Here is a 25,658-nt window from a genome sequence, read left to right as displayed (position 1 = left end):
TCCAGGCCGCTTTATAATATGGTAAGAAAACCGCAAGTGATGGTCAATTTCACCTCTTTTGGGCTCTCAACTGGCCTGTGGAGTCAGTAACCTCATCTGTAGGTCTCAGGCTTGTTTCCCAGACTTATAAAAAAACAAACAAACAAAAACAACAACAACAAAAAAACAAAAACAAAAACGGGGGCGGGGAAGCATGGTAGAAGATTGCACAAATTCTTTCTGATTTCGCCCCCGACCGAGGACTGCTTATTTCTCTGGCTAGTTTCTCCGAATCAGTGCTTAGTCCTCGGCCTCCCCGCCTCTCCGGATGCTGGCTGCACCCTGAAAACCCGCGAACGCCGGGCGTGCACGCCCACAACTGGGTGCTGAGCCCGGAAGCCCGGGGCGGCAAATTCCCGGCTCGGAATCAGCTGCAGCCCCGCCCAGCGGCACCTCCCGCCCTGGGCTGGGAGGGGGCGGGGCCTCGGGTCACGTGGGGGTCATCCCGCCCCGCCCATCGCTTCCCGAACCCGCGGGGTCCGGCCTGCTTGCCTACGCACGTGGCCTTTCCGTCTTCTTAACTCCGCGACCCAGTGCAGCAGCCATGGCTCCAGGCCAGCTCGGTGAGGCCCTCGCGGAGCATGGCCGGGTCCCGCCTGCCCCAGGCCCGGCCACCCGCCTGAGCAGCACGCCGCTGGCCGAGCCGGGGAAGCCCCGGGGCCGGGCCTGCCTACTGTGTCGCGGTGCTGGGCCTGGGCCTGCAGTCGCAGGTCCCCTTCTCAGACCCGGGAGAACGCCGTGCAAAAGCCCGCGATTAATGAGAAATGCCTTCTGTTTCAGCTCTGTTCAGTGTGTCTGACAAAACTGGCCTAGTGGAATTTGCCCGAAACCTCGCATCTCTTGGTTTGAGTCTAGTCGCTTCCGGAGGCACGGCAAAAGCGCTCAGGGATGCTGGCCTGGCAGTCAGGTAAGGCAGTACGTAGTGTTAAAGGTAAGTCCAGGGAGAAAAACGTGATCATGTTAACTCGGAAGAGATGCAATCAGACACTGAGAAAAATAACCTTTTATTCCCAATAACGTTGTGAGGCCGGCTCAACCTTACTTACTCTGTGGAAGAGGAACCTCCAGGTAACATCCTAACGAACAGTAAGGGGTAGAAGTTGGGTTAGAACTAGAGATATTTGATGGTTTTAGAACCCTAACACTCAGCCACTGTTGGCAAGCAAATTAAGTTAGCTGGACCATTTGTTATGCAGAACAAACACAAATTCTCAGTTTCCAAGGCCTGGCTTTAACTTCGTTAAGAGGTACAGCTGCCTCTTCCCTTAGCATCTTCAAAGTACAAGTCATTGGCTCACTCACAAGCTCCTTATCACCTGACTGGTAAGTGGGAAGGGATTGATTGACAAGAGGTGTCCGGAGATGATCCCGAAAGGCTGGAAGATAGAAAAGGAAAAAAAGTCTCAGGATAGGAAGTTCAGAGGAAAGATAAACCACTGGGATAAATTTCGACAGAAAATAAAAGATCTCTCTGTTGCCATAACAATTCTCAGCCTATTGATAATTCTGTAGGGATCTATTATCCACCTCTTCACATGTTTCTCTGTGAGCAATGCATAACCCCTGTAGATCTGACTGCTTCAGACTGCAAGAATGCTTTTGCTTATTAAATACATGTTTTCCTCAGAATCTTTTGGCATCTTGTCTCTTGAGATTCTCATGAGAGTCAAGAGCACCAGGGACAGCAGACAATAAAGTTCTTGCGAGGTGCAGTTGAGTCCTTTGGGCCAAGTTGATGTCCACCGTTGTTGCTGTTGCATTCAGATGAATCAGAATTTTGAAGTATAAGGAGTGACCTCATGTGTCACTCCTGTTTCCATGCCACTGCCCAAGCCCTACCCCCAGTGTGCCATAGCTTTTTGATTCTTCTTTTTTTTTTTTAAGATTTATTTATTTATTATGTATACAGTGCTCTGTCTGCATGTTTACCTGCAGGGCCGAAGAGGGCTCCAGGTCTCATGGATGGTTATGAGCTACCATGTGGTTGCTGGGAATTGAACTCAGGACCCCTGGAAGAACAGCCAGTGAGTGCTCTTAACCACTGAGCCATCTTTCCAGCCCCTTGTCTTATTCTTTTGGTGGTATTGAGGATTGACCTCAGTGTCTTGCCCTGTCAGCTACTGAGCCATATCCCTAGCTCACTTTTTGTTTGTGGTTTTTTTTTTTTTTTTTTTTTTTTTTCGGGGGAGCCTGTCTTGGAACTTGCTCTATAGGCCAGCCTGGCCTTTGACTCTGCTGGGATTAAAGGCATGCGCCACCACTGCCCATCTTACTTTAGAAACTTTAAATTTACAACCAGGGTGTCTATGAGTTGCCAAGGCTGGTCTTGAACTTGTAATCCTTCTGCTTCAGCCTCCTTAGTGAGTGCTGGATTGTGCGTGTGTTTTAAAAATTGAGAACATAATTGTGTTTCCTACAAAGAGCGAGTGTGTGTGGCCCAGATGGTTTATTTAGAGCCTGGCTCAGTCAAGTTCTCTGAGTGGAGTGTGGACAAGTTCCATTATTACTTCATGCAATTGTTCTCCTATCTTTTCTTGGTTGTCCTATTGGATGAGTGCATATTTGAAACAGGTACAAAGAAGTAACTTGTCCAAGGTCATTTTATCTAAGAGGTCAAAATTTTCTCCTGGGAAGTTGACTGCCTGTGCAGCAAAGAGATGGGATTGTCATTAGTGAGGTACAACAGTGAGCAGATTACAGGCTCCACATTTAGACTCCAGATTTTAAAATAAGTTTTATTGCAGCTAGGCGGTGGTGGGCACACTTTTAATCCCAGCCCTGGGGAGGCAGAGACAGGTGGATCTCTGTGAGTTCAAGGCAGAGCAAGTTCCAGGACAGGCTTCAAAGCTATAGAGAAACCCTGTCTCGAAAAAATGAAAATAAAATAATTTTAGTGTTGACACAGGCAGGCAGGGAGCGGACACCTTAAAGCCTCCACCACGCGGAGCCTGGGAATTGAACTCATAGATGTTCTAGGCAGGTACTTGTCCTTTTTTTTATTTTTTGAGATAAGTCTCTTGATGAACCAGAAACCAGTTTAGACTGGCTCACAGTGTGGCCCCAACTGGCCTAGAAGTCCAGATCCTGTGACCTTAGGCTCCTGAGTGCTGGGATTTCAGGGCTGTGACCATGCCCAGAGAAGACCTTCCACCCCATTAGCCACTAAGTTCCGCACCCCCTGTGCATAGTACTGAGAATTGAACCCAGAGCCCCACATAGCTAAGACAAATGCTACAGGAGCAATAGTCCCTGCTCTTGTCAATTTAAATTAGTTTTTCTCCTTTTTGGTTTCTGTGTGGTTTTGTTTGTATATACAGGTTTTGTGCACTCGAGGCAGACTTTCTACACTGAGCGATACCTCAAGTCCAAAGATGTTTTTAATGTTGTTGTTGTTGCTAAATTCTCTATAAATGATTCTCAGTTGAATTTATTTCTTGATTAAAGATACTGACTTATATCTCTGGAAATTGTGAAGCCAGTGCTTTAATACCTAATTGATTCTCTATAACATACAGAAAACAAAACATTTTTTGTAAAATAAATTAGATTTTTGAAATCTAGCATAGTGAAAAAAATTAAAGGTTTGATACATTGTTTAAGTTGAACTGGGGCGAGAGATTTCGGACTGAGTCTAGTAGTAGACTTGGTGGGGGAGTAGTGGAAATGATGATTTAGTAACTTCATTACTCTGTTTGCAGAGATGTGTCAGAGCTAACAGGTTTTCCTGAAATGTTAGGGGGGCGTGTGAAAACCTTGCATCCTGCTGTCCATGCTGGTAAGTGATTGACGCCTTCACCTTATAACAGCTATTTTAATTAGTAGCTTCAAAGAGTGTAAGCAGTAAGTCATAAGTGTACTTCTCTTGTTGTGTGTTCTGTCACCTTTGCCTTCTTATTCCATAGCTCAAGAATCCCTTGTGAATGCAACTGGCCTCACTCCAGGACAAGTTCATACTGTTTTCCTCTCTTGCTGTTGATCTTGACCTAATAATAGTTTAGCTAATCTGGACGGCAGTGTTTCTGTGTCACAGTCTGACTGTACACCTCTGCACTAGTTCAGACTTAGAATATACTGTTAGACTGTAACTAGCTCTCAAAAGAATGCGACCTTTGTTCATTTGTCTGGCACAGAAAACCCTCTAGACAGTAATAGCAGCAAGAAGTCTATTTCTGCTTTGCAGGCTGTGGTAAAACTTGTGAAGAATGGTCAGAGCTAGTGCTGGAGGTGTGGCTCAGCCTTAGCAGTTGAGCACTGACTGCTCTTGCAGAGGACCCAGGTTCAGTTTCTGGCACCTACATGACAGCTCAAAACCCCAATGTTTCAGAGAATCCACTCCTTTCTTTTGACCTCCTTGAGTATGGAGCATGAGTGGTGTGCATTCATATACTACAGGCCAAACAATCGTGCATATAAATACACCTGAAACAGGAAAAGGGCTGAAAAGCTAAGGATTACCAGTCAAGTTATGAGCTGTTACTTATGAAATGTAGATTTGAAAGACTGGCAGAGGTTATGTAAAAATTCTTTTACAGTTTCTTGGGCTTTGGAATTGTGTTTGTTTTGCATAAGAAAACGCATTAGGTTTCTTTTGTTTTTTGAGACAATCACTGTGAGGCAAGTCTAATCTAGACTCCACTCTAGGCTGTGCTAGTCTGGAGCTCTTGGCGCAGTGCTGGGATCACAGGTTTGGGCCACTAGACCAGGTGAGATTTAAGTATTGAGAAAACAGGTGTTCTGTTGTTGTTTGCTTTGGTCTTGCTGTGTAGCCCTGGCTTGCTATCAAACCTACTATCCTCCTGCCTTTACCTGGTTGCTTAGAACTACAGGCCTGGACTACTGGACTGGTGTCTTTTGATAAGTATCTTACTATTTTCTTTCAAAACTCTTTACCATGTGTAATGTTCTTTAAGAATATTAAGTGGTTGGTACACTTGCACAGGCCTGTAATAAGTAGAAGGCTGATGGGAGGGTCATTTGATCCAAGGAGTATAAGACTAGCCTGGGCAATAAAGTGAGGCCCTGTCTTTGGTGTAGGGTGCACACCTTTCATCCTAGTGCTTGGGAGGCAGAGGTAAGTAAGTGGATCTCTGAGTTTGAGGTCAGCCTGGTCTACCAAGTGAGACCCTGTCTCAGAAAAAATAAGAATACTAGAGGGTTTACCTTGTGGCTGGTGGGACTACACAGTGTAAACTACCTGAGTTTCTGACTTTACTCTGTGCTTCCACTTTATTACATTAGGAATCTTGGCACGGAATATTCCAGAAGATACTGCTGACATGGCCAGACTTGATTTCAACCTTATAAGGTAAAAAGTTTGAAGCTGAATTTTGAGTGAGCTAAAGAACTCAGATAAGTAGTGCTAAACCTGATGTCTCCTATCCTCACTGTGTGAGTGGTCTTCTCCTGTGCTCACAGTATAAACACTTTGTGCATTGTCTGCATATGTATGAGCATTTTAATTTTACTAAATTAATGTTTCCAAACTGTATAATTTAAGTTGAAACAACCTATGTTTGTTGTTATTGTGCATTTGAAGCAAACATCCTACCACTGAATTAGACCTTAGCCCCACAATCTTTGCCTTTCAAAAGTTAAGATTTAAACATCCACGGTTGCTTTATTGAGGTTTGGTTTGTGTGTTATACAGTTCAGCCGATTAAGCAATCCGATGGTCTTAAGTATATTCAAAAGAAGTGGTGAGACCATCACCATATTCATTGTTAGAACGCTCTTGTCTCCCGCCCTACATCTGTACCTCCCACCAACACCCCCTGCCCTTAGTGGTGTTCAGTCTCACTTGGTTGCTTATTTCTCATGTTCTCATGGTTCTTCAGTTCTGTGGGTTGTTTCTTGCTCAGTGATGTCTCTCATTCGACCATCACAGTTTTGATTGCTTTATTGATGTCCAGTTTCTTTCTTTTAGACCTTGTGCCTTTGCTGTCATACCTAAGACACTTCATTATGGTGATGAGGGTTTTTTGGTTTTTTTTTTTTTTTTTTGCTTCTGATTTTGTGGTTGAGTCTGATTCTAGGTTTTGCTTGTTTGTATTTAGACAGAATCTCAGCTGTGATTGAGACTAGCCTCTCCTAACTTAACCTACCTAATGCTGGGATTACAGAGGTGTGCCATTTTACACCCAGCCCTGTTGATTGAGTTAATTTTTATATATGGAGAGGTGTGAGCAGAGATCTAATTTGATGCATTTGGGACTGTCCCTTGTCCCAGCATTATTTGTTGAAGGCTGTTCTTTCCTCTACGAAGTTCAGGCATCCTTGGTCTCTGTCTGTGGTTATGCCAGTGTACACTCCTATGGAAGATCTGTAGTAAAATCTGAAGTAGAGAGCTGTGGGTCCTCCCGCTCTGTTTGAGCCATTCAAGGGACCCTTGCATTCTCCCTTGAGTTTAGGGTTGCTGTGCAACACTTGTAGGAAAGGCAGTGGGACGTCTGTCGGTTCTGTGGATGAATGTGGGGCTTATTGTCATCTCAACAGCAAAAGTCTAACTTATAAATATGAGATTTCTTTCCTGTTTGAGAAACATTGCCTTTCTATAGTTCCTTTCAACATTGTTTTGTACTTTACAGTATGTCAGTCTGGCACTTTTGTAATTGTATTCTTCAGTCTTTGACTTGCTTTAGTGCTCTCTTCACTGCATTGTTTTCTTAATTTCCTGTCCTGATTGTTGTTTGCCAATGTGTATTATTACAATTGAGTTTTGTATATTGATCATAAGACCTGCGGCCTTCCTGGACTCGTTTATTAAGGCTGATAGATCATGTTGAGGTCTTTCTACAATGCTGAATTTATTGATGTCTTTTTTTAAAAAAAATTATAGATAGTTGTTGAATTTTTTTAAACATTCTGTGCCCTGAAGTAATCTTGTGGCTTTTGTCTTCTGTTAACCTTACATTAATTTATTTTTCTAAAGATCTTCATTTATTTATGAGGCACACATGCTGTAGTGGCTTGTAGTATTCTGAAGATCGCCCACAGCAGTTGATTCTCTCTTATCATGTGGGTTCTAGATATCAAACTCAGGTCATAGTCTTGGCAGCAAGCACCTATTTTACTGAGTCATCTTACCAGCCCCTAATTAATTTTTAGGTGCTAAGGTAACTCTGCCTTGACCCCAAAAGGTAGGAGTAAGATTTAAAAAAAAAAAAAAAAAAAAAAAAAGCTGCATTCACATGATACAAGGAGTGAACAGACTGGTTGAAGGATTATGGGCTACATTCTTAGTTAAACATTCTGTTGCCACAAGACAAGTAATACTCACACCCTATCTCCCTATTGGAGTAGGAACCTAGTTGTAACAGACTTTTGTTTGAGATAGAAAGAGATCTACTTCTAAATCTACCTAAAATACCAGGTCTGGATATTAGTCACACCTGTTGACAATAACCTTGAGAGAGCAGAACTCTTGACACTCACCTTGAAGGAACAGAAGTAAGTTCCAAATGCACCCATACCTATGGGCCCTGCCAACAGTCCTGATCAGTGAACTGGGAAGTTCTCCTTCCATTGGTCTTCATGAGCTTGGCTTGTACTGCGGTCCTGAGGTGGACCACTGTGTGTTTGACCTTCATGTTAGACCACACCTAGGACCACTCTGAAGCAAAATGTACCCTTTGAATGCTGAAGTGTTTGCATCGTGTACACAGTCTGCTGGGGAAATGGTGTAAATGTGAATGTCCTAGGTAGACATCACAGTCTAAAGTGAGGTTTTCTGTACTCTTAGAATTTTGATTCTTAAAATGTTTTGTTTTGAGGTGGGAGTTTAACTATGCACCCAGGGTGACCTAAAACTATTATCTTCTGAGTGTTGTAATTACTATCATTCCCAGCCAAAAAACAAATTTTGAAATTTGCATCAAGCTTGCAGGCTGGTCTGGACAACATTAACCCTGTCCAGAGCATGTGCTGATTCTATGTTCTGCAAGTGTAGAGCCTCCAGACCTCTTTTCTATATAACTTCTAAGGGTTTCAAGATGTTGGGGCTGGACAGGGGCTCAGTGGTTAAGAGCACTTGCTGTTCTTGTAGAGGACCCAAGCTTGGGTTCCAGTACCCACGTGGTCCCTACAACAATTTGTGACTAGTTCTTGGGGGTCCGATGTCCAGTGACCTCCACGGGCACTGCATGTATGATGAGTACATAAACGCATGCAAACAAATCCTTGTAAACATAAAGTCAGTCTTTAAGAAGGAATCTGAAAATGTCAGGCTTACGGTTTATGTTTTAGATCTTCATGGGGTTTGATCACGTTTTTAGTAACTTGCTTTATTCCTAGCAAGCTGTAAGTGACAAAGCTTGAACTTCCCAGTGACAGCTAGCTCTCCTTGGTTGTCAGGGTCGTTGCCTGTAACCTGTACCCCTTCGTGAAGACGGTGGCTTCTCCGGATGTAACTGTCGAGGCAGCTGTTGAGCAGATTGACATTGGTAAGTCTAGATAAACCTTTCAGCACTGAAGAGGGTGGAGGTTAAATTCTCTTTGAGACTTTGTTTTTCTTTCCATTATTGAGTATTCATGGTTTTGTTTCATGTTGAGACAGGGATTTGCTGTGTTGCCCAAGCTGGCCTCTTAACTTGTGATCCTCCTGCCTCAGCCTTCAAAGTGCACAGATTCTCAGATGGTGTGTCACCCCATCTGGCTTAGAAAATATTAAACTATAAACTAATTATTATTCACATGGGCTATTTTCCCCTATTTTTTAAGTCAGAAATTAAGGTCTTGTGCCCAGTGACTGGAGAGCTCATGAACTGAAAGCAAATGCTGAAGAAAATAATGTATTTTGTTCTTCAAAGGCGGAGTGACCCTGCTGAGAGCTGCAGCCAAAAACCATGCTCGAGTGACAGTCGTGTGTGAACCAGAGGACTATGTGGCAGTGGCTGCAGAGATGCAGGGCTCTGACAGTAAGGACACCTCCCTGGAGACCAGGCGCCACTTGGCCTTGAAGGTGGGGTGCGTTTCTGTAATCCTGTTGAGTGATGTCCATCTTACCCGTGTGCAGTTCTAAATGTCAGCTTTCTGCACTCTGCCTGGGACTTCGGTCCTTTTGTTAAACACAGAGAGGTCAAAAATTAGGAGTGCTCTGTCAAATTCAAAGGCAGAAAGGTTAGCTGTACTATTTAGGTTTATTTGGGGTGGGTTGTGGGTGTGGGTGTAAGGCTATGTATCTAAAAGAGTCCTTGGAAAGTGTTCCTAATAGCTCACGAAATGCAACTTTTTATAGGCATTCACTCATACTGCACAATATGATGAAGCAATTTCAGATTACTTCAGAAAGCAGTACAGTAAAGGAATTTCCCAGATGCCCTTGCGGTATGGGATGAACCCCCATCAAACTCCTGCCCAGCTGTATACACTGAAACCCAAGCTTCCCATCACAGGTAAAGTATAAGGAGTGTGTGCTGCGTCTAGACACCTGGTTTTCTCCGTGTTGTGTCTGAAGTTCCTCCCATTCAGAATATAAACTAAAAACCTCATTTTATAACCATCCAAAATCGAGGCTCCAGTTGGACTGTGCACACGAGGTTTCAGAATGGCACTTCTTGCACTGTCTGGCAAACAACAGGTCCTGGCTGATAACACAAAGCTAAGTAGAGATACAGTTTTGGGGACATTGATGTTTTGGAAGACTTGAGATCAGGTGGGACTTCTGGGATTTCCCAAAAGAGGGCCCACCAGAGCAATCCTGTGGCACCTCTGTAATTGGTAGTTCAAGCAGTGGAGAAAGCACCAAGGAAAAACCTGTGTATTACAGTGGGTCAGGAGCCACTGTCTGTTTGGCAAATGTTACAAGAAGTGATTTCCTTGATGGCTTAAAAGGCCAGCTGTAGTGGGCCAGAATAGAAGTGTGACTTTAAATAGCATTGAGAGGCCAGTGTGCTCATTCAGGGGCAAAGGCACTTGTTACACTAGCCTGGTGGCTGCAGGTAGTCCTGGGTTGGAATTGTCCTCTAGCACCACACTTAGGCTTCTACGTCCCCACACACTTGCACACGCAATATAGTCAGTAATTTTAATTTAAAAAAAAGAAATGACAGTGAAGGATAATTCCTTGAACTGAGAATCAGAACTGTGGGTTTGTGTTGTGTAACACTGTTCCTGGGGAAATGTCAGCATGTGTACTCAATCCAGATAGGGAACCAGTAACAGACCAATATACAGGTACCACCAAAGCCCAGCTTGGTCAACTACTGATTACTCGCAAGAATATTGGTGAGAGGTTATTTATAGCCGCAGAAATGACAGTGAAAGCCCACCCTGGCATGGGTGACAGCTCACAGTAGCTAGAATCCTGGAGCACACTGCACAGTCTGCAGGCAGCTCAACAGCTGGAGAACGTCCTTTCCAGGCAGCTCAGCTGGTCTGAGTCTCCCTGTAGTCCCTGCAGCTTCTATAGGTGCCTGGTAAATCTGGTCAGTTTCAGGGACTTCCTATGACTATCCACGTTTGCTGTAGGAGCGACTGTTTCACCCCCCCCCCCTTTTTTTAAAGACCTGTGTCCAAAACCGAGAGTTTTACCTAGAGAAAAATTGCTACATGAAGTTTTATAGAATTAATGGAGGGATTTTTGGTAGTTTGCCCTGTTCCCCTGGGTGGTGGTGGGGCAGTGGCAGAAGCGAGCTCTAGGCGCACTGTTGGGAGGCTTCAGCACACACTCCAGACAGCTTATTCACACTCAAGGCAAGCCATACTTTGTGGCCCATGTTTCCCTGTTGAAAAGCAGCAGTTCCTCTTGTTGGCTTCTTCTGTCACAGCCTAAGGAAAGATGAAGAGAGCTCTCCTCGTACCCCTCCCATCCAGGGAGCTCTGCGTTCTGTTGCTGCTCTGCACAGCTCCATCTTGTACCTAATGATACCTGAGTCCCTCAGTCACCCAGAGTCTCTCAGACTATGCTGTCTACTGATGCGCCTCAGTTCTGTAAAATAGAGTAGTCTTAATGGTGTGCACATGACCGACCCTTCCTTGGCCTTCCTTGCTCTGTAAAATTCTTGCCCTGCCTTCCAGTCTTCATTCCCACTGACTGAGGTCTGCATCCTGTGTCACTCCGCCACTCCCTTACCTCTAGCTTTGCTCCTAGCACAGCGTGGCCTCTGCTAGGGTCTTGGTGGTGACAGGCCCCTGCACTCGGGCTGCCTCCCATCTGCCCTTTACAGTCCTGGCTGCCTTTTTTCAGATCTCAGCACCTCAGATCAGAGTAGCAGATTCTTTCCCTTTGTCACCTCACCCAGCTTTACTGGTTCTCCCATTAGGGTGACACCCCCTGACAGAAACCTGTATTACGTTTACAGTCTGTGTTTTATGTTTTTATAGAAATTCGAAGGCTGGAGTGTCACCTAAACTCCTAGAAGCTCTATGTTCCAACCTACACAGTGAAAATGGTTTTTATTTGTGCTGTGTGAGTCTTTATTGTTCCTTATGTGTTTGCATGGGTACTTCATTCTTCCAGAATGTAAAAGTATAGTTAGTACTTGAGGCGGAGGAGGTCCTGGGCATGCAAACAGCAGCTTCTTGCGAGAGATTCATTCACAGGATTTCTCCCAAACACATACTTACGGCAGAAAAAAAAAGTATGCTGCCTTTTTATTTGACAGTGATATAATCACAGTGTACATGCCTGTTTGTCTAGAACAAAGCTGAAGCAAAGAATAAAGATGGAATTGTGTGTGTATTTGATTTTTGTCTTTTGCTTTGTTTTTCTTTAGTTTTGAGACATCTCCTTATGTATTCATGGCTAGCCTGGAACTCACCAGGCTGTCCTCAAGCTAGTGACACTTCTCCTTCCTCTTGAGTGCTCCTCTTGTAGGTGTGCAGTACAGTGGCCGGCGTTGGTGTGACTGACTGCTTTCCTCCAGCTGGAAGTGAGATGATGCCTGTTTGTTTCTTCTGCCTAATAGATGAAGCAACTTGAAACATTTCTCTGTAGCTCTCTGTTATGTCTAACCAGTTATTAGTGCCTCTGAGAATATAAGTGAAGGGGAGCTAGTGTTCTGGGAAGTGTTTACACTCAAGCATTCCCCCACTGACCTCCCAGTATCCGCTAAGCTATCCACGAAGGTGGGAGCTGGGGATGGGATCTGAGATCACAGTCTCTCTTCTGCTTTGCTTGCTGTGCGCCTTATAAGGGGTCTCATGTTACAGTTTATTTCTTATCACTGAGTTTGTTTCTTCTGTGCCTATCATCTAAGCTCCATGAGGACATGGTGTAGTTTTCTTTTGTTTGGGGAAACTTGTCTTGAGACAAGGTCCCAGAGAGTGCTGGGGTTGCACCATTCTGCACTGCTGCAGTTGCAGTATCTTAGGCTGGCTTCGAACTTGGAGAGATCTACATACCTCTGCCTAGTGAATGCTGGGATTAAAGGCCAGGACCCCCTGCCCAGCCCGCGGCTTTCGCATTGCTCTAGAGGATGAAAACTCCACTATTTCTTTCGGTCTCCTGCCTTCCAGAGCACTTTAACTTGTACCATAGTTGTTGGTCTGGGGTTTTTGTTTGTTTTAGTTGAAAAGGTTTCTGACTTGTGATATATACCGTCACTGTAGTTTCCATAAATATATACTCTTATTCGCATGAATTTAGTAAATGTCTGGTTTTGGCATTGTTGCCAAGTCTCTATTACTATTTATTTCTAGTCTGCAGTTGCAGGGGTGGGGTCGGGGTTGGGGTGCAAGTCTTTGAAGGTGACCTAAGCGTAGTTACGCTCCTTTTGAAATTGGGTTACTGCTATGCTTTAGATATCTATTTGCTTCTTGTTTCCTTTTTCTTTTTGAGGTATGGGGATGGTTCTTGAGACAGGGTCTTAACTATGTAGCCCTGGCTGTCCTGGAACTCACTATGTAGACTAGGCTGGCCTCGAACTCAGAGAGATCCACCTTCTTCTGTTTCCATCTGGGCCTTGTAGACTCTCGGTTCTCAGCCTTTTGGCTAAAATCACATTCAAGTTGTATAGGCTAGGCATGGTTTTTTTTTTTTTTTTTTTTTTTAAGGAATGTACATACATAAGACCTATCGAACCTGCTTGTTAATGTGTGTATGTTTGTTGTAGTCCTCAACGGAGCCCCTGGATTCATAAACTTGTGTGATGCTTTGAATGCCTGGCAGCTGGTGAAGGAACTCAGGGAAGCAGTGGGCATCCCGGCTGCGGCTTCTTTCAAGCATGTCAGCCCAGCAGGTGAGGGCCCTGCCCCAGCACGCTCTAGAGTGCTCGGACATTTTTGTTGTTTCTCTCCAGTTTTTCAGATTATGGTAAGTTCTGGTGCCAGTTATATAATCTGGGACGTCTGTAGGTAATAGTGTCAATATAGCTATACACAATTTGGTAACATAGTAAATAAGCACATGTAATTATATGACCTTGTTAGGAGATAGAGACACTGCACTGTTGGCTCTTGCAGTGTTGTTCTGAAAGTTTAGAAATAAAAATGTGACATAATGTGATAGAACCAGCTAAGTGCCTCTCTGTGTTGGAAGTGTACCTTAGCAAACAAAGAGACTGTTCCTGTTTTTATTGAATGAGATAGTCCTTTGTTTCTACCCTCAAGTCCTTAATTCTATGATGTGGTTGTCCATGTTGTCGCAGGGTCTGTTTGCAGTCCAGCACATAATTGTTCCTAATATTTACTGGGTGCTAAAGTGAAGTGAGCGAGGAAGAAGTAAGTGGTATGTGACACCAAGCAGCACAGAATCAGGAATGCAGTGGTCCAGCTTCCTGCACATGCACATGCCAGTGTGGTCAGGCTTCGTGGCTCTGCTTTCAGAGGCCAGAGAGAAAGTCACCCTGACCCTGACCCTGACCCTACACTGTATGCTTGGTGTTTAATTACCTCGCTCAGTCATTTTTGTTTACTTTGGCACAAGTACTAGAAAATATACTCCATAGGTGTTTGAAAAATACAGGCTAGGTCTTTGAAAAATGTCAATTTTTAAATTTTGTTTTGTTTCCTTTTTTTTATTTTGTGGCACCGGGCATTGAAACCCTGGTCTTGTACATGTTTTGCCACTAAGATACACTTCCAACTCTTGAAAAAAATATTTTGGTGTCAGATTTGAAAAGTAGCAATTCGAAGTTTTAGGTTATTATTTTATGGCTTTTTAAGAAATTGTGTGTGTACGTGGTGGGGTGGGGGTGCTCGATCATTGCTTCTTCTTGGTGGGGTGTGGGTGCTTAGCTGGTGCCTTTGCTGTTGCTGACTCTATCTTCTTTCTTTGCCAGGCGCTGCTGTTGGGACTCCACTTAGTGAGGATGAAGCAAGAGTCTGCATGGTCCATGACCTCTATCCAACTCTCACGCCTATGGCCACTGCATATGCAAGAGCAAGAGGTCAGAAGAGAGATTTTGTCAGAGGAGAGAGCAATGCTTTATCCTTAACAGAATAAGATAGTATTGCTTATAACTTGTATCACAGGATTTAGATTTGTCTTTCTTTGATTTTAATTAATACTTAAGCTGAGTATATTTTAAAAAGTGCATGTTAGTATTTTAATGTAATGGAAACAATGAGATTGGTACATTTTATTTTTGATTAGGTCTTTGAATACATTTTTATTATGAAAAAAATTGTATGTTTATTGTAACTGCTAAGTTTTGGTTTCACTTGCCTTTTACATACTCAGAAATACCAGACTCTTAGGTACAGTGATCAGCAGATATGAGTTCCTGAGGGATTTTAAGACCCTGGCAGCAGTTAATCAGTTACAGCCAAAGGCAGCAACTGTGCCTTGTGCTGAGGCCTCCTGCTTCTGTGGACACGCTCTGTGGGGGTGGAGGCCCTGTCCCGCTTCACTAGCTAATGCTGACCTACAGCCAATTGCTAATTCGGAAGGTAAAAACTAAGGTATCCCTTCTCACTGGTTATTTGACTGATAGATTAACTCTGGGTAATAAGGTAAGCTTTTGTTTCTACATTATATAGTATGCCCACATCGAAGTAGCAGAGTTGGGCAGGCACATGCCACAGACCAACATGTTTATGAACCTGAAAGGGATCAGAGAGGAAATACTGGATTTGATCACACGGATTTTTTTAATGCAAGAAATCCCTTAACTTTCACTTACAGGAGCTGATAGAATGTCTTCATTTGGTGATTTTATTGCATTGTCTGATGTCTGTGATGTCCCTACTGCAAAAATTATCTCCAGAGAAGTGAGTAGAGGTTCAAGTATTTTGATCCATATGTAACTGAATAACTTGTTCCTAGTCTTCACTGAAACTAGCCTACAGTGATTGCACCAGCTCTTTAGCATGTAGGATACTGAGTTTATACGGGGACCACAAATCCTTGACGTTTTGTTGTTAATTTTGAGATTTAAGGTTCCAGGTAGATGTTTATCTTGATGGGGTTTTCATTATATGTTTAGTTCTTTTAAATTCTCTGCTGGGTATGTATTCCCCTTCCCACGGGATCAAAACAGGATTTCTCTGTGTAACAATCTTGCAATCTGTAGACCAGGATGGCTTTGAACTCACAGAGATCCATCTGCCTCTGCCTCCCGGGTGTTGGGATTAAAAGTGACCACTACTACCGCCCAGCTGCTGGGTGCATTTTAGTGTTAAAGTGCAAACACTTTAAGTGTTCTGAAGGCAGCGCCATCTTGCATAATGAGATAATGGACCTTGCCACAGACCCTTGAGATCTGAACGACTAGGGCAGAGCATGTTGATGAACTGACCCTTATCATTAGTACCAGGTTTGCGTCCCACTATTAGTGCTGGGAGGCAGAACCAGAAGAGGAAATCAAAGACAGTGGTGGTGGGAGGGGGGGACTGTGGTATGGCGGTGCTTAGCTACTTTAGGGATTCTTTCTAACCCTAAACCTTCCCAGCCATGCTGGGCTGGCTTGCTACTCACAGTTCATGGCGACACTGAGACATCTCTGTCTCTAGTTGCAAGATTACGGACCTGGGATCTCATCCCCTTGTTTTGTGCTCTCTTGAGCTAGGCTGGAGCATGATCCCTCTGGTGCGGGCCTCAAGCCCCCTTCATGAAGAGACTAGCATAAGAATGGGCTTTTCTTCCTGGAGGCTCGTGTATTAAAGTGAATCATCCATTTGTTCTTAGTTAAAACTAAGATTAACCACATAAAACATAGTCAGCCCTGAAGAATAATTCTCTTCATAGCTCTGGTATATTATGTAGAAAAGCTAAGTGTTGCTTTATCTTAAAGAGTTCTCTGATTTCTAAAAATAAAATTACATCTAATGTACTTACAGGTTTCAGATGGTATTGTTGCCCCAGGATATGAAGAGGAAGCCTTGAAAATACTTTCTAAAAAGAAAAATGGGAACTACTGCGTTCTTCAGGTCAGGGCAGTTCCTAATTGCGGTGGCAATTTAGTCTTCAGTTTCACTTTGTGCCCTTTCCACGGTGGATCCCTTTCTTACAGAGACAGTTTTCCCACTTATCCCTCTTTGGTGTCCTTGTCTCTATCCTTTCTCCCCTTGTCGTTTTTCCTCCCGAGTTTAGGTTGTGCTGTGGAGCTCAAGATGACCTCGAGCTCACAGCTTTCCAAGTGCTGGGATTAGACACTAAGAGCAGCACGTCAGACTCCTCTATTCTTACTCTTTATGAAACAGGGTTCACTGTGTATCCTTCAGCTGGCTGAGAACTCAGAGATACACCTGCCTCTGCCTCCCAGAGATAAGATTAAAGGCGTTGCCACCACACCCTACCAGATACTTTTGTTGTTAATCTTAGTAACTTTTTAATTACAGGTGGTTTGCAGGGTCCAAGATTCTTTGCATTTTTTTGTGTGTGTATTGAGGGGTGGGGGTTGAGACAGGGTTTCTCTGTGTAAACAGCCCTGACTGTCCTGGAAATCACTCTGTAGACCAGACTGACCTCCAGTTTAAGGAGATCAGCCTTCCTCTGCCTCTCAAGTGCTGGGATTAAAGGAAGTGTGCCATCATGCCTGGCTTCTTTTTGCTTCTTACTTGTGTACCCTGCTTCACACCCTTGTAGGTTGTCTAATACCTATATATAATAGAGCTGGTACACAGACTGTGTATTGGAGATGTCGTGCTGTCCCTGAAAAAAGTGGACAGCAGCCTGAGTGTCGTCTTGGGCATGGTGTTTTAAAGTTCCTATCTGCTCAGTTAGATGAAAGTAGCGTCTCACATTCACAGAGTGATTCTCTTCATGGGGGAGTATTTTTCAGATGCAAGCTAGAATTCTTGTTTTTTCCCACTTTGTGTTATTTTATATTTGCATCTGTTTTTGCTGTGCTGAAAATTAAGCAGGGGCTCTTTGTGCATGTTAGAAACTCTACCACTGAGCCACCTCCCCGGCCTTTTTCAGTTCCTATCACAAGATAAAGTCTTGCCGAGTTGCCCAGGCTAGTCTTGAGCTGACTCACTTTGTAGCCAAGGCAGGCCTGGGCCTTCAGTTCTCCTAAGTCAGCCCTCCCAGGTAGCTGGGGTGACCAGCATGTGCTACCAGGCCAGAACCTGTTTTAACTTGTAATTCAAATATTAGCTAAATTTCTGTAAGACAGCTCTAGAAAGAAAGGGAAAATAGGATGTAAATTTTGTGCCTCAGCTTGTTCTGGTGAGAAAGGAACTGAAGAAGTGGTACCCTGTAATTATTGTAACTGTTCTCATGGTGATCAGCGGCTTTGGTGCCTTGCCATTGTATTATATCCATGCTAAATGATGTCATCACACATGTTCATGTTAAGAAAATGGAGTCGTAAGAATGAAGTCTTTCTTTTGTTAGTGTTTGGTCCTGTTTTCTGAGACATGGTTTGGCTGTGTGGCTCAGGCTGTCCTGGAACTTCCTGTGACCCAGGCTGGCCTCTAACCTGAAGTCCTCCTGCCTCATCCTTCCAGTTACTGGGATTACAGGCATACACCACCATGCCCAGCAAGAATGAAAATTTTTATGTGAAAAATTTGAGGCTGTGGATGTACTTGTAACTTTTATAATTTGTGCCCTAGATGGACCAGTCCTACAAACCGGATGAAAATGAAGTTCGAACACTCTTTGGTCTTCGTTTAAGCCAAAAGAGAAATAATGGTGTCATTGACAAGTCATTATTTAGCAATATTGTCACCAAGAATAAAGATGTAAGTTTTACAATATCTAAACGAAATGTAATAGCATGTCTATCTCTGGTATATATAAGCTTATCATTTATTAAGGGTCGTATTTGTAATTGGTAAATATGCACGCAGCTCGCTCATCTTTGAGTTGTCAGGTATGTACACACATAGAAATAAGTGTCTTCAGTCATACCTAAGTGGGATTGTGTCGTCCCTCGCTGCATGCATTAGGTTACAGATGTTTTTCTGTATATCAGTGAAAAGCCACATGACTACCCAAGTAGGTCTGTGCCACAGTGGTATTTAGGTTGTTTCCTTTTTCAGTGCTTGATAATTGTTTTTAATGTGAAGAATGTTTTTGTTCTGTTTTTGTCACCCTGTAGAAGAGGTCTAATTTTGGGATAATGATGACCTGGGGAGAGCATTTTATTCAATCCCAGTATGTTATAGGAGAGGACTGTGCTCTGTATTCAAAACTTACAGAATTGGGACAGAGCATAGTTAAATCTGTCTAAAGTTACAAACTAGGGAAATGGATGAGAGGTGCGTGTGTGTGGTGTTTTTGTGGCTCTGCCCATCAGCAGTTGCTGTAGCCACCTCTCTGCTTCTGCAGAAACGCTGCTCTTGTCACGAGCAGGTCATTGTAGCAGGAGTGGAAAGTAGGGTCTGAGACTGGTCTGGCCTTGATTGCTGGGCAGGGGAAGCTGCACACACTAAAAGCCTTATCCTTTTCCACAAAAATGGTGCTTTAGCTGGCTGAGGTGCCTCACATCCCCGCACCGGCATTTCTCATATCCTTTGATCTAACTCAGAATGCCAGGGCTGTATGAAGGTGACTTCTAAGAGGCTAGCTTTCTGTGGGCGCAAACAAAGATGAAGGATAGATTAATGCCCTGGAATAATTAATTCTTTTAAAAATCTTCTAAAACTTTGAATTTTGGGGTTTAAAAAGTGTAGGTTCACATGCAGTTGGTGAGCTCGCTTTTGTACTCTCCGTTCTATTCCTCTTTTAAAGAAGCTAATTGGGGTGAAGACAAGCTTACCTTTTTGGTTATTTTTAAGTTTTATATAAACATTATAACTTCGTCCTTCTTTCTCTCACTCTAGTCTAGCAGGTCTTGGAGCCCAGATGCTCCTGAATCAGCGTCTGGGTGCCGTTTGCTGGGGTTGCAGGCATCATGTGTTTTCTCTTTGGGTAGTCCGTACCCTTTATCTACTTAGCATACACACGTGGATCATTGTCCTCTTTTCTAATCTGTATCAGAGGATGTGACATTTGGGGCTATTACAGACTCACTGCTGAGTGTTGGCTTAGAGTTTGCAGAATATTTTTAAATAGCTTCTTAAAATGTTCTCAGCAAAGCAAAAAGATGATATAATTTGACTTTTCCAGAATACATTGGCTGTGTGAATCACAGTAGTGCATAACATATGAAATGTAATCTAAGTCTTTTATCTTCAGTTATTAAAGATATTCTGGTTAAAAAAAAAGTCTTCTTAAAATAAATGCAATATTTCACATCTATTTGCTGAAAAGTTGCCATTAGTTTGAGGGTGACACATGGGATCCTGCACTGTGTCAGTCACAGGTGCGCTAGCGTGTTTCAGTCTTTAGTAAAGCATGACTCATTCATCTGGCTGTCTCAGGGACCTGACTGTGCTACAGGTCTGTTACACTGGTGTATCCGTAGCTTAAAGTTAATGAGGTTTCAAAAGCCTGGTGAGACTTGAGCATCCTGTTTGTTTCAGCTGCCGGAGGCTGCCCTCAGAGACCTCATTGTAGCCACTGTTGCTGTCAAGTACACTCAGTCCAACTCCGTGTGCTATGCCAAGGATGGACAGGTAACCACGCTGTCAGCCCACCTCACGGGCACTGTTGTTGTACAGTATCCCAAAGCCCATCCGTCTCATGTACTAGGTGCTTGAAAGAGAAGACTTGCCAGATCCTCTTCCTGGTTTGTCAGTGTTTACTCAGCACCGCGGTAGACTTCAAACTAACGAGAACTAAGTCAGCAGGCCAGAGCCAGTACTAAAGTTGGTTACACTGACTTTTGCTTAGAGTGAGCTGGCTCATTTTGGATTTGTGGAACTTGTTTCTTCACACACCCACACACGCACACACCCATCCCCACTGCCCCTCGCTGGTAGTATTTCCATTTGACAAGGAACGGGAAAGGAAAGAATTGTGCTGCCAGTCATTGGGCTGTGTGTGCAGCCTGCAGGGATTTCTGACATGTTTTATTTATTTAGTCTTCTGTAGCCTTGTGAGTCAAACCCGAGTCACAGTTGCTCTGCCACACACCACGCCCCTGCCTCCTGGGTTTTGTTTTAAGAATTTGTTGAAAGGGCAGCCTGCATGTGTTGAGACTTTGGACTTCAGGGTTCCCCTTTGCCTCTGCATCCTTCATGCTTGGATTCTTAAAGAATAATTTGAACACAGTGAAATTTATCGGTTTTAAATGTACTTTTCTTTTTTTAATTATGTGGTTATGTGGCCACTGCTACAGACAAGATAGATCACCCCCAACTTTTTTTTTAATTAATTACTTTTATGTGCATTTGTGTTTGCCTGCATGCATGTCTTTGAGGGGGTATTGGGTCCCCTGGAACTGGAGTTACAGACAGGTGTGAGCTGCCATGTAGGTGCTGGAAATTGAATCCAGGTCCTCTGAAAAAGCAGTCAGTGTTCTTGACCGCTGAGCCATCTCTCCACTCCCAGATCACTCCTAAATTAAAGTAACTGAAACTGGGGCGTTTTAGCTTTAGATTTGTTATGCTTTCAGTACAGTATGGGTCTGCAAGAGGCAATTTGCCACTTGCTTATTTTGTTTGATTTTGTTTTTGCTTTTTGAGACAGAGCCCCCACTATGTGGGACTTGTAACTCACTCTGTGGACCAGGATGGCCTTGAATTTATAGAGGCCTGCCTCTGCCTCCCAAGTGCTAGGATTAAAGGCGTGTACCACCACTCCCAGGTACTACTTGGTTCTAAAGTAGATTTTGATTGGATTTTGTTCAACTAAAGGCCATGTTCTAGGACTATAGACTGTGTTAAGCTGTGGTGTTGGTTATGTAAATTAATTTAGTACATTTTCTTAAGACATATTCAGCTTGCTGTGGGTTTATTGGAACATAAAACTCCATTGTTAAGGTTAAATTGTATCAGTATTGGGCATTCATTATTAATAAATTTTTAAATTTTTGTTTGGGGAGAGGGAGGATATGGGGGGTAGAATATAAGGTTGTAAACATACCCTGACACATGTTAGATCTCAGGACAGCATAAGGAGTTCTGTACTTCCGTGACAGGGCTCACACTGGGGTTGCCAGTCTTGCAGGGCAGGTGCCTTTGCCTGCTGAGCCATTTAGCTAGCTCTGGTAGTGAACACCTCTTAACCATATATCCCAGCCATGGGTTGCAGCATTGATCCTGTGCAACCCTAGTGTCTTCATTAACTTGAAAGAGTCTGATTTTAATACAACCTCAGCAGCATGCTCCAGTGTGTCCTCTGGTGGTTTTACATGTTTAGCTCATAGGTTACAGTTGTGATGGTTGTTAGGCCAAAGAGATACTAGTATATGATTCAGAAGGGCCTTTCAGGACTTTTGTAGAACGCAGCTATTAAAATTGTTGTTTCTAGTCACTAAATCTTGACTGGCTGTGTACACTGGTCCTTGGGTCTTGGAGCCAGCAGAGCCGTCCAGAGTGTGCGTTTCACTACCAGCGTACTAAAGGAAGTGTCTGTTCTTAGGTTATCGGCATCGGAGCAGGACAGCAGTCTCGGATACACTGCACACGCCTTGCAGGTGATAAGGCAAATTCGTGGTGGCTCCGACACCATCCACGAGTGCTTTCCATGAAGTTTAAAACCGGGGTGAAGAGAGCGGAAATCTCTAATGCCATTGATCAGTATGTGACAGACACCATTGGTGAGGTATGGGCTGATTGAGTTCCTGCTGGGTGGTGTGGGTTCGTTCACAGACTTTCACGGTATTACTACAGAAAGACTTTCTAGAAATCCTGGATTGTCTGAAATCGTTGTCACCTGTACTGTTGCACCCTTCTGAAACCACAAGCCTCTGCTTCTTGGGTTATGAATATTAGATTAGTTTTGTACTCCTGTGCTTCCCCTGCAGGTTATAATATTGCCATTGCGAGGACTGTTCTCCACCCATCTCCTGGTGTCAGCAGAGGCCATGTTGTGTATTAGACTTGAACTGTCATTGTCCTGATAGCTGGTCACCAGGGGCTCTCTTTTACTTACAGAGGCCAGTAGCAACTTAGTGTGGCTTGGTACCTTTTCTGTTTTCAACAAGAATGTTCTCAAGGCACAATCTCCTTATTATGTCTTTTTTAGTTTTGTTTGTTTGAGATGAGGTCTTCTCTGAAGTGCAAGCTGACCTGGAACTCAGCTCCTAGTGCCAGAATTACAGGCATGTTGAGTTTGTCATCATTTAGTGAGCAGTCACAGGAAAATGCCCAATTGGATTCTGTCATTGTGCTTCCCACCACAGCTAATGGTAATGCTGAGCTCACCTTGCTCCCTGGCTCCCTAGGGAGAAGACCTGCTGAAGTGGAAGGCGCTGTTCGAGGAAGTCCCCGAGTTACTCACTGAAGCAGAGAAAAAGGAATGGGTCGACAAACTGAGAGACGTTTCTGTCAGCTCCGATGCCTTCTTTCCTTTCAGGGATAATGTAGACCGAGCTAAAAGGGTAAGTGAGAATCAGTGTGCGTTGGGGACACAGAATTTTAGAAGCCATTTCAGGCATCTGCCTTTGAGGCTGGGGGTGTAGCATAGAGCACCTGGTCCCAGGGTTAGTCCCAGCACCACAAAAAAGTTGTGCTTCTGATATTTTAAGTTACTTAGAGCTGCATATTAAAGCTCTTGATTTGATATAAATGGGGAATTATTTCACTTTTCTGTATGATATAGGCATAACCCAAATTCTTATGCTTTGTATGAATATGTCATTGTTAGTTATGCTTTTTTAAAGGATATATTTGTTTTTATTTATAATCAAATTTTATCATATATAATTGTGATTGTTTTGCCTGCCTTTATATATGTGTGTGTGCCTGCTTGAAGAAGCCTTGGAACTGTAGTTACAGATGATTATTATTTTTACAGATGATTGTTATTTTGAAGAGTACTCTGCTGAACCATCTCTTCTATCCCTAGCTTATGCTTTTTAGAGAGGAATTTTGTTTTTTGCTAGGTATGCATGGCATTGTGTTTTGAAAATCAACATTGGTTTTGGGGTTTTCCTCTGCAGAGTGGTGTGGCCTACATTGTTGCGCCATCAGGATCTGCTGCAGACAAGGTTGTGATCGAGGCATGCGATGAACTGGGGATCGTCTTGGCTCACACGGATCTCCGGCTCTTCCACCACTGATCTTAGTTTCTGTCATTTCCTAGTTTGCTTATGTGCAGTAAATAAGTCTGTGGGATTTTAAAAGTACCTCTTATAAACAATGGGTCGTTTGCATCTTAATAATTGGATCTATGGTTTTAGATTCTTTGGGTCTTATCTGAAAGGTATAGACTTCTAGCCCAAGTCACCACATACAGAGGTTTGTGTGTACAGAACCTAAAAGCATCCCTCCTTGGAGCTCAGCTTTTATAAGTCATAGAAGCCAAGCTGCCTTATGATGACACATCCCCGCTGGGGATTGCTCTCTGCAGGGCTCTCCATCATGCCCCTGAGAAGCTTGACTGTTTGCCACCTTGACAAACAGCCTGGGAACTGATCCTTAGCGGGATCTGGATAATGCTGGTACTGCTCTTAGGTGAAGTGTTGCCCTTATTTCGGCGCCCGTGATCTTCTCTCCAGGTCTGTTTAAAACCTGTATTAGCGATTTAGTAACTTGTGTTACCTACAAATGGACCCAATGTTCTTAGAGTTTTTACTCACAGTGAGCATGTTTGGGGTGGGGGCAGGTGACAATGCCTCCCTGTGCCTAGCAGGTCATGACTGGATCTGTGGTCTTGACTGTTCTCCTGGAAGATGCCTATGGTCAGCTGTAACCTTCAGTCAGGGAGCCTCAGTCCTGCCTTCTTTCCACTCCTTTCCTAAATAAAAAATGCAGAAGCTTTTTTGGTGGTTGTTATTTTGTTTTTGTTTTTTGAGACGGTATTTTCCTGTCGCTCTAGCTGTCCTGGAACTTGTTCTCTAGAGTAGGCTTGTCTCAGAATTAGAGATCTGCCTGCCTCTGTCTCCCAGCACTGGGATTAAAGGGTGTGCCACTGTTTACATTACAGACATTTTTAGAAATAGTAATCATTGTGAGTCAGTTGTATGCTGACTGACCTTCCAGCTCTTGGAATAGCCCATTGAAACAAAGCAGACTTAAGTTATTAAATTCCTGAGGCTTCTGTGCTAAGTCACAGGGCAGGGATCCCCGAGGATCTTGTTTATGCTAACTGCCAGCCTTACAAATGAGATTCCCTAGAGATGGGTCTTTCTGCTCTGGTCTCTATCCGAAGAGCTTTGTTGATCTGTTGCTGTACCAGGGATCAGAAACAGTGCCTTCATGCTAAGCAAGGGTTCTACCATGAAACTATAGTCTCAGTCTCAGAGGAGCTTCTTAATTCCCAGCTCACAGACACATACTGTTGGCCACAGCATTTTTAAAAATTTTTTGTAGCAATAATTATTGAGTACAGATTTTGGCTCATAAATTATTAAACATGCTGTCTCCCTCGAGTTATTTAGCTTGACTGAAAGTGAACATTAAAGTGTAATTGAAACCATTTGTCTGCTTAACCCTATACTGCCGCATTAAGCTTACATATGTAATTTTAACCACTACCCTTGTGAGTAGACTATTGTGCCCACACACCTGGGAGGGGGCGATATGGGATTCCAGCTTTCACATAATCTGAAATGCAAATAAAAATAGTGCTAGGAGAATGGATTAGTTTAATGTATTTAATAACAGGATATTTCATAGAACCGTTTTAACAGTATATAAGAAGCATGGTTGGCCAATAGAAAACCTGCCTGCCATAATACCATAGGCCACAAATTCCAGCCCTTGATTGATGCCCATCTGGACCTTGTCACACTGTTCAAAGAAAATTAAAAAGAGAATCCCCAACTTCACAGTTGATTCCACAGACTCCTTTGACTTGAAAGTATTGTGTTCAATTTTAAATTATTTTTTTTTCTTACGTCGGGATTATGGGAACTGAGCTCTGTCAGGACTTGAAGAGCGTGTGTATTCTGACAGGTGGTCTTCCTCCATCCTCTCCATTATACCTCTGTCCCCTCTCTGGATACCTTCACATCAGGAGTTACATGTTTCCTGTTTAACATTGCTGCTTACATTGGAGTCTATTCTAGCGTGTTTTCAAATTCTGTTTGAAAATGTGTTGGTGTGTTGCTCCTGCATGCCCTGACTACAACCAGACAGAGCTTGAGGCACGACAGTTGATGTGTCTTCCCTGCAGGAACAAGAGTTTGGAGTAAACCCATGGAAATTGCCATACAACATCTGTTGATGAGTTCTTCACAAAATATCTTAAGTTTAGGGCTTGTCAGCAAGTTCCTTTTCTGCTTATCTTCCCACCACCCTGC

The 25,658-nt window shown here is 43.5% G+C and overlaps 1 protein-coding gene across 1 annotated transcript; it reads left to right on the top strand.

Annotated features, from left to right (window-relative positions):
* Positions 1-483: 483 nt before the first annotated feature.
* On the top strand, positions 484-24,175 carry Atic (5-aminoimidazole-4-carboxamide ribonucleotide formyltransferase/IMP cyclohydrolase). The gene is made up of 16 exons (XM_038340062.1): positions 484-602; positions 820-946; positions 3,738-3,814; positions 5,278-5,344; positions 8,389-8,477; positions 8,844-8,995; positions 9,272-9,428; positions 13,089-13,214; positions 14,256-14,363; positions 15,101-15,186; positions 16,255-16,344; positions 17,977-18,105; positions 19,831-19,923; positions 21,833-22,015; positions 22,638-22,793; positions 23,355-24,175. Exons 1-16 carry the CDS (start codon positions 584-586, stop codon positions 23,472-23,474), a joined length of 1,779 nt encoding a protein of 592 aa, XP_038195990.1. The 5' UTR covers positions 484-583; the 3' UTR covers positions 23,475-24,175.
* Positions 24,176-25,658: the final 1,483 nt, after the last annotated feature.

This window comes from Arvicola amphibius, chromosome 8 (assembly GCF_903992535.2).
Source record: "Arvicola amphibius chromosome 8, mArvAmp1.2, whole genome shotgun sequence".
Lineage (NCBI taxonomy): Eukaryota > Metazoa > Chordata > Mammalia > Rodentia > Cricetidae > Arvicola > Arvicola amphibius.
This window is presented reverse-complemented; position numbering and strand designations above follow the sequence as displayed.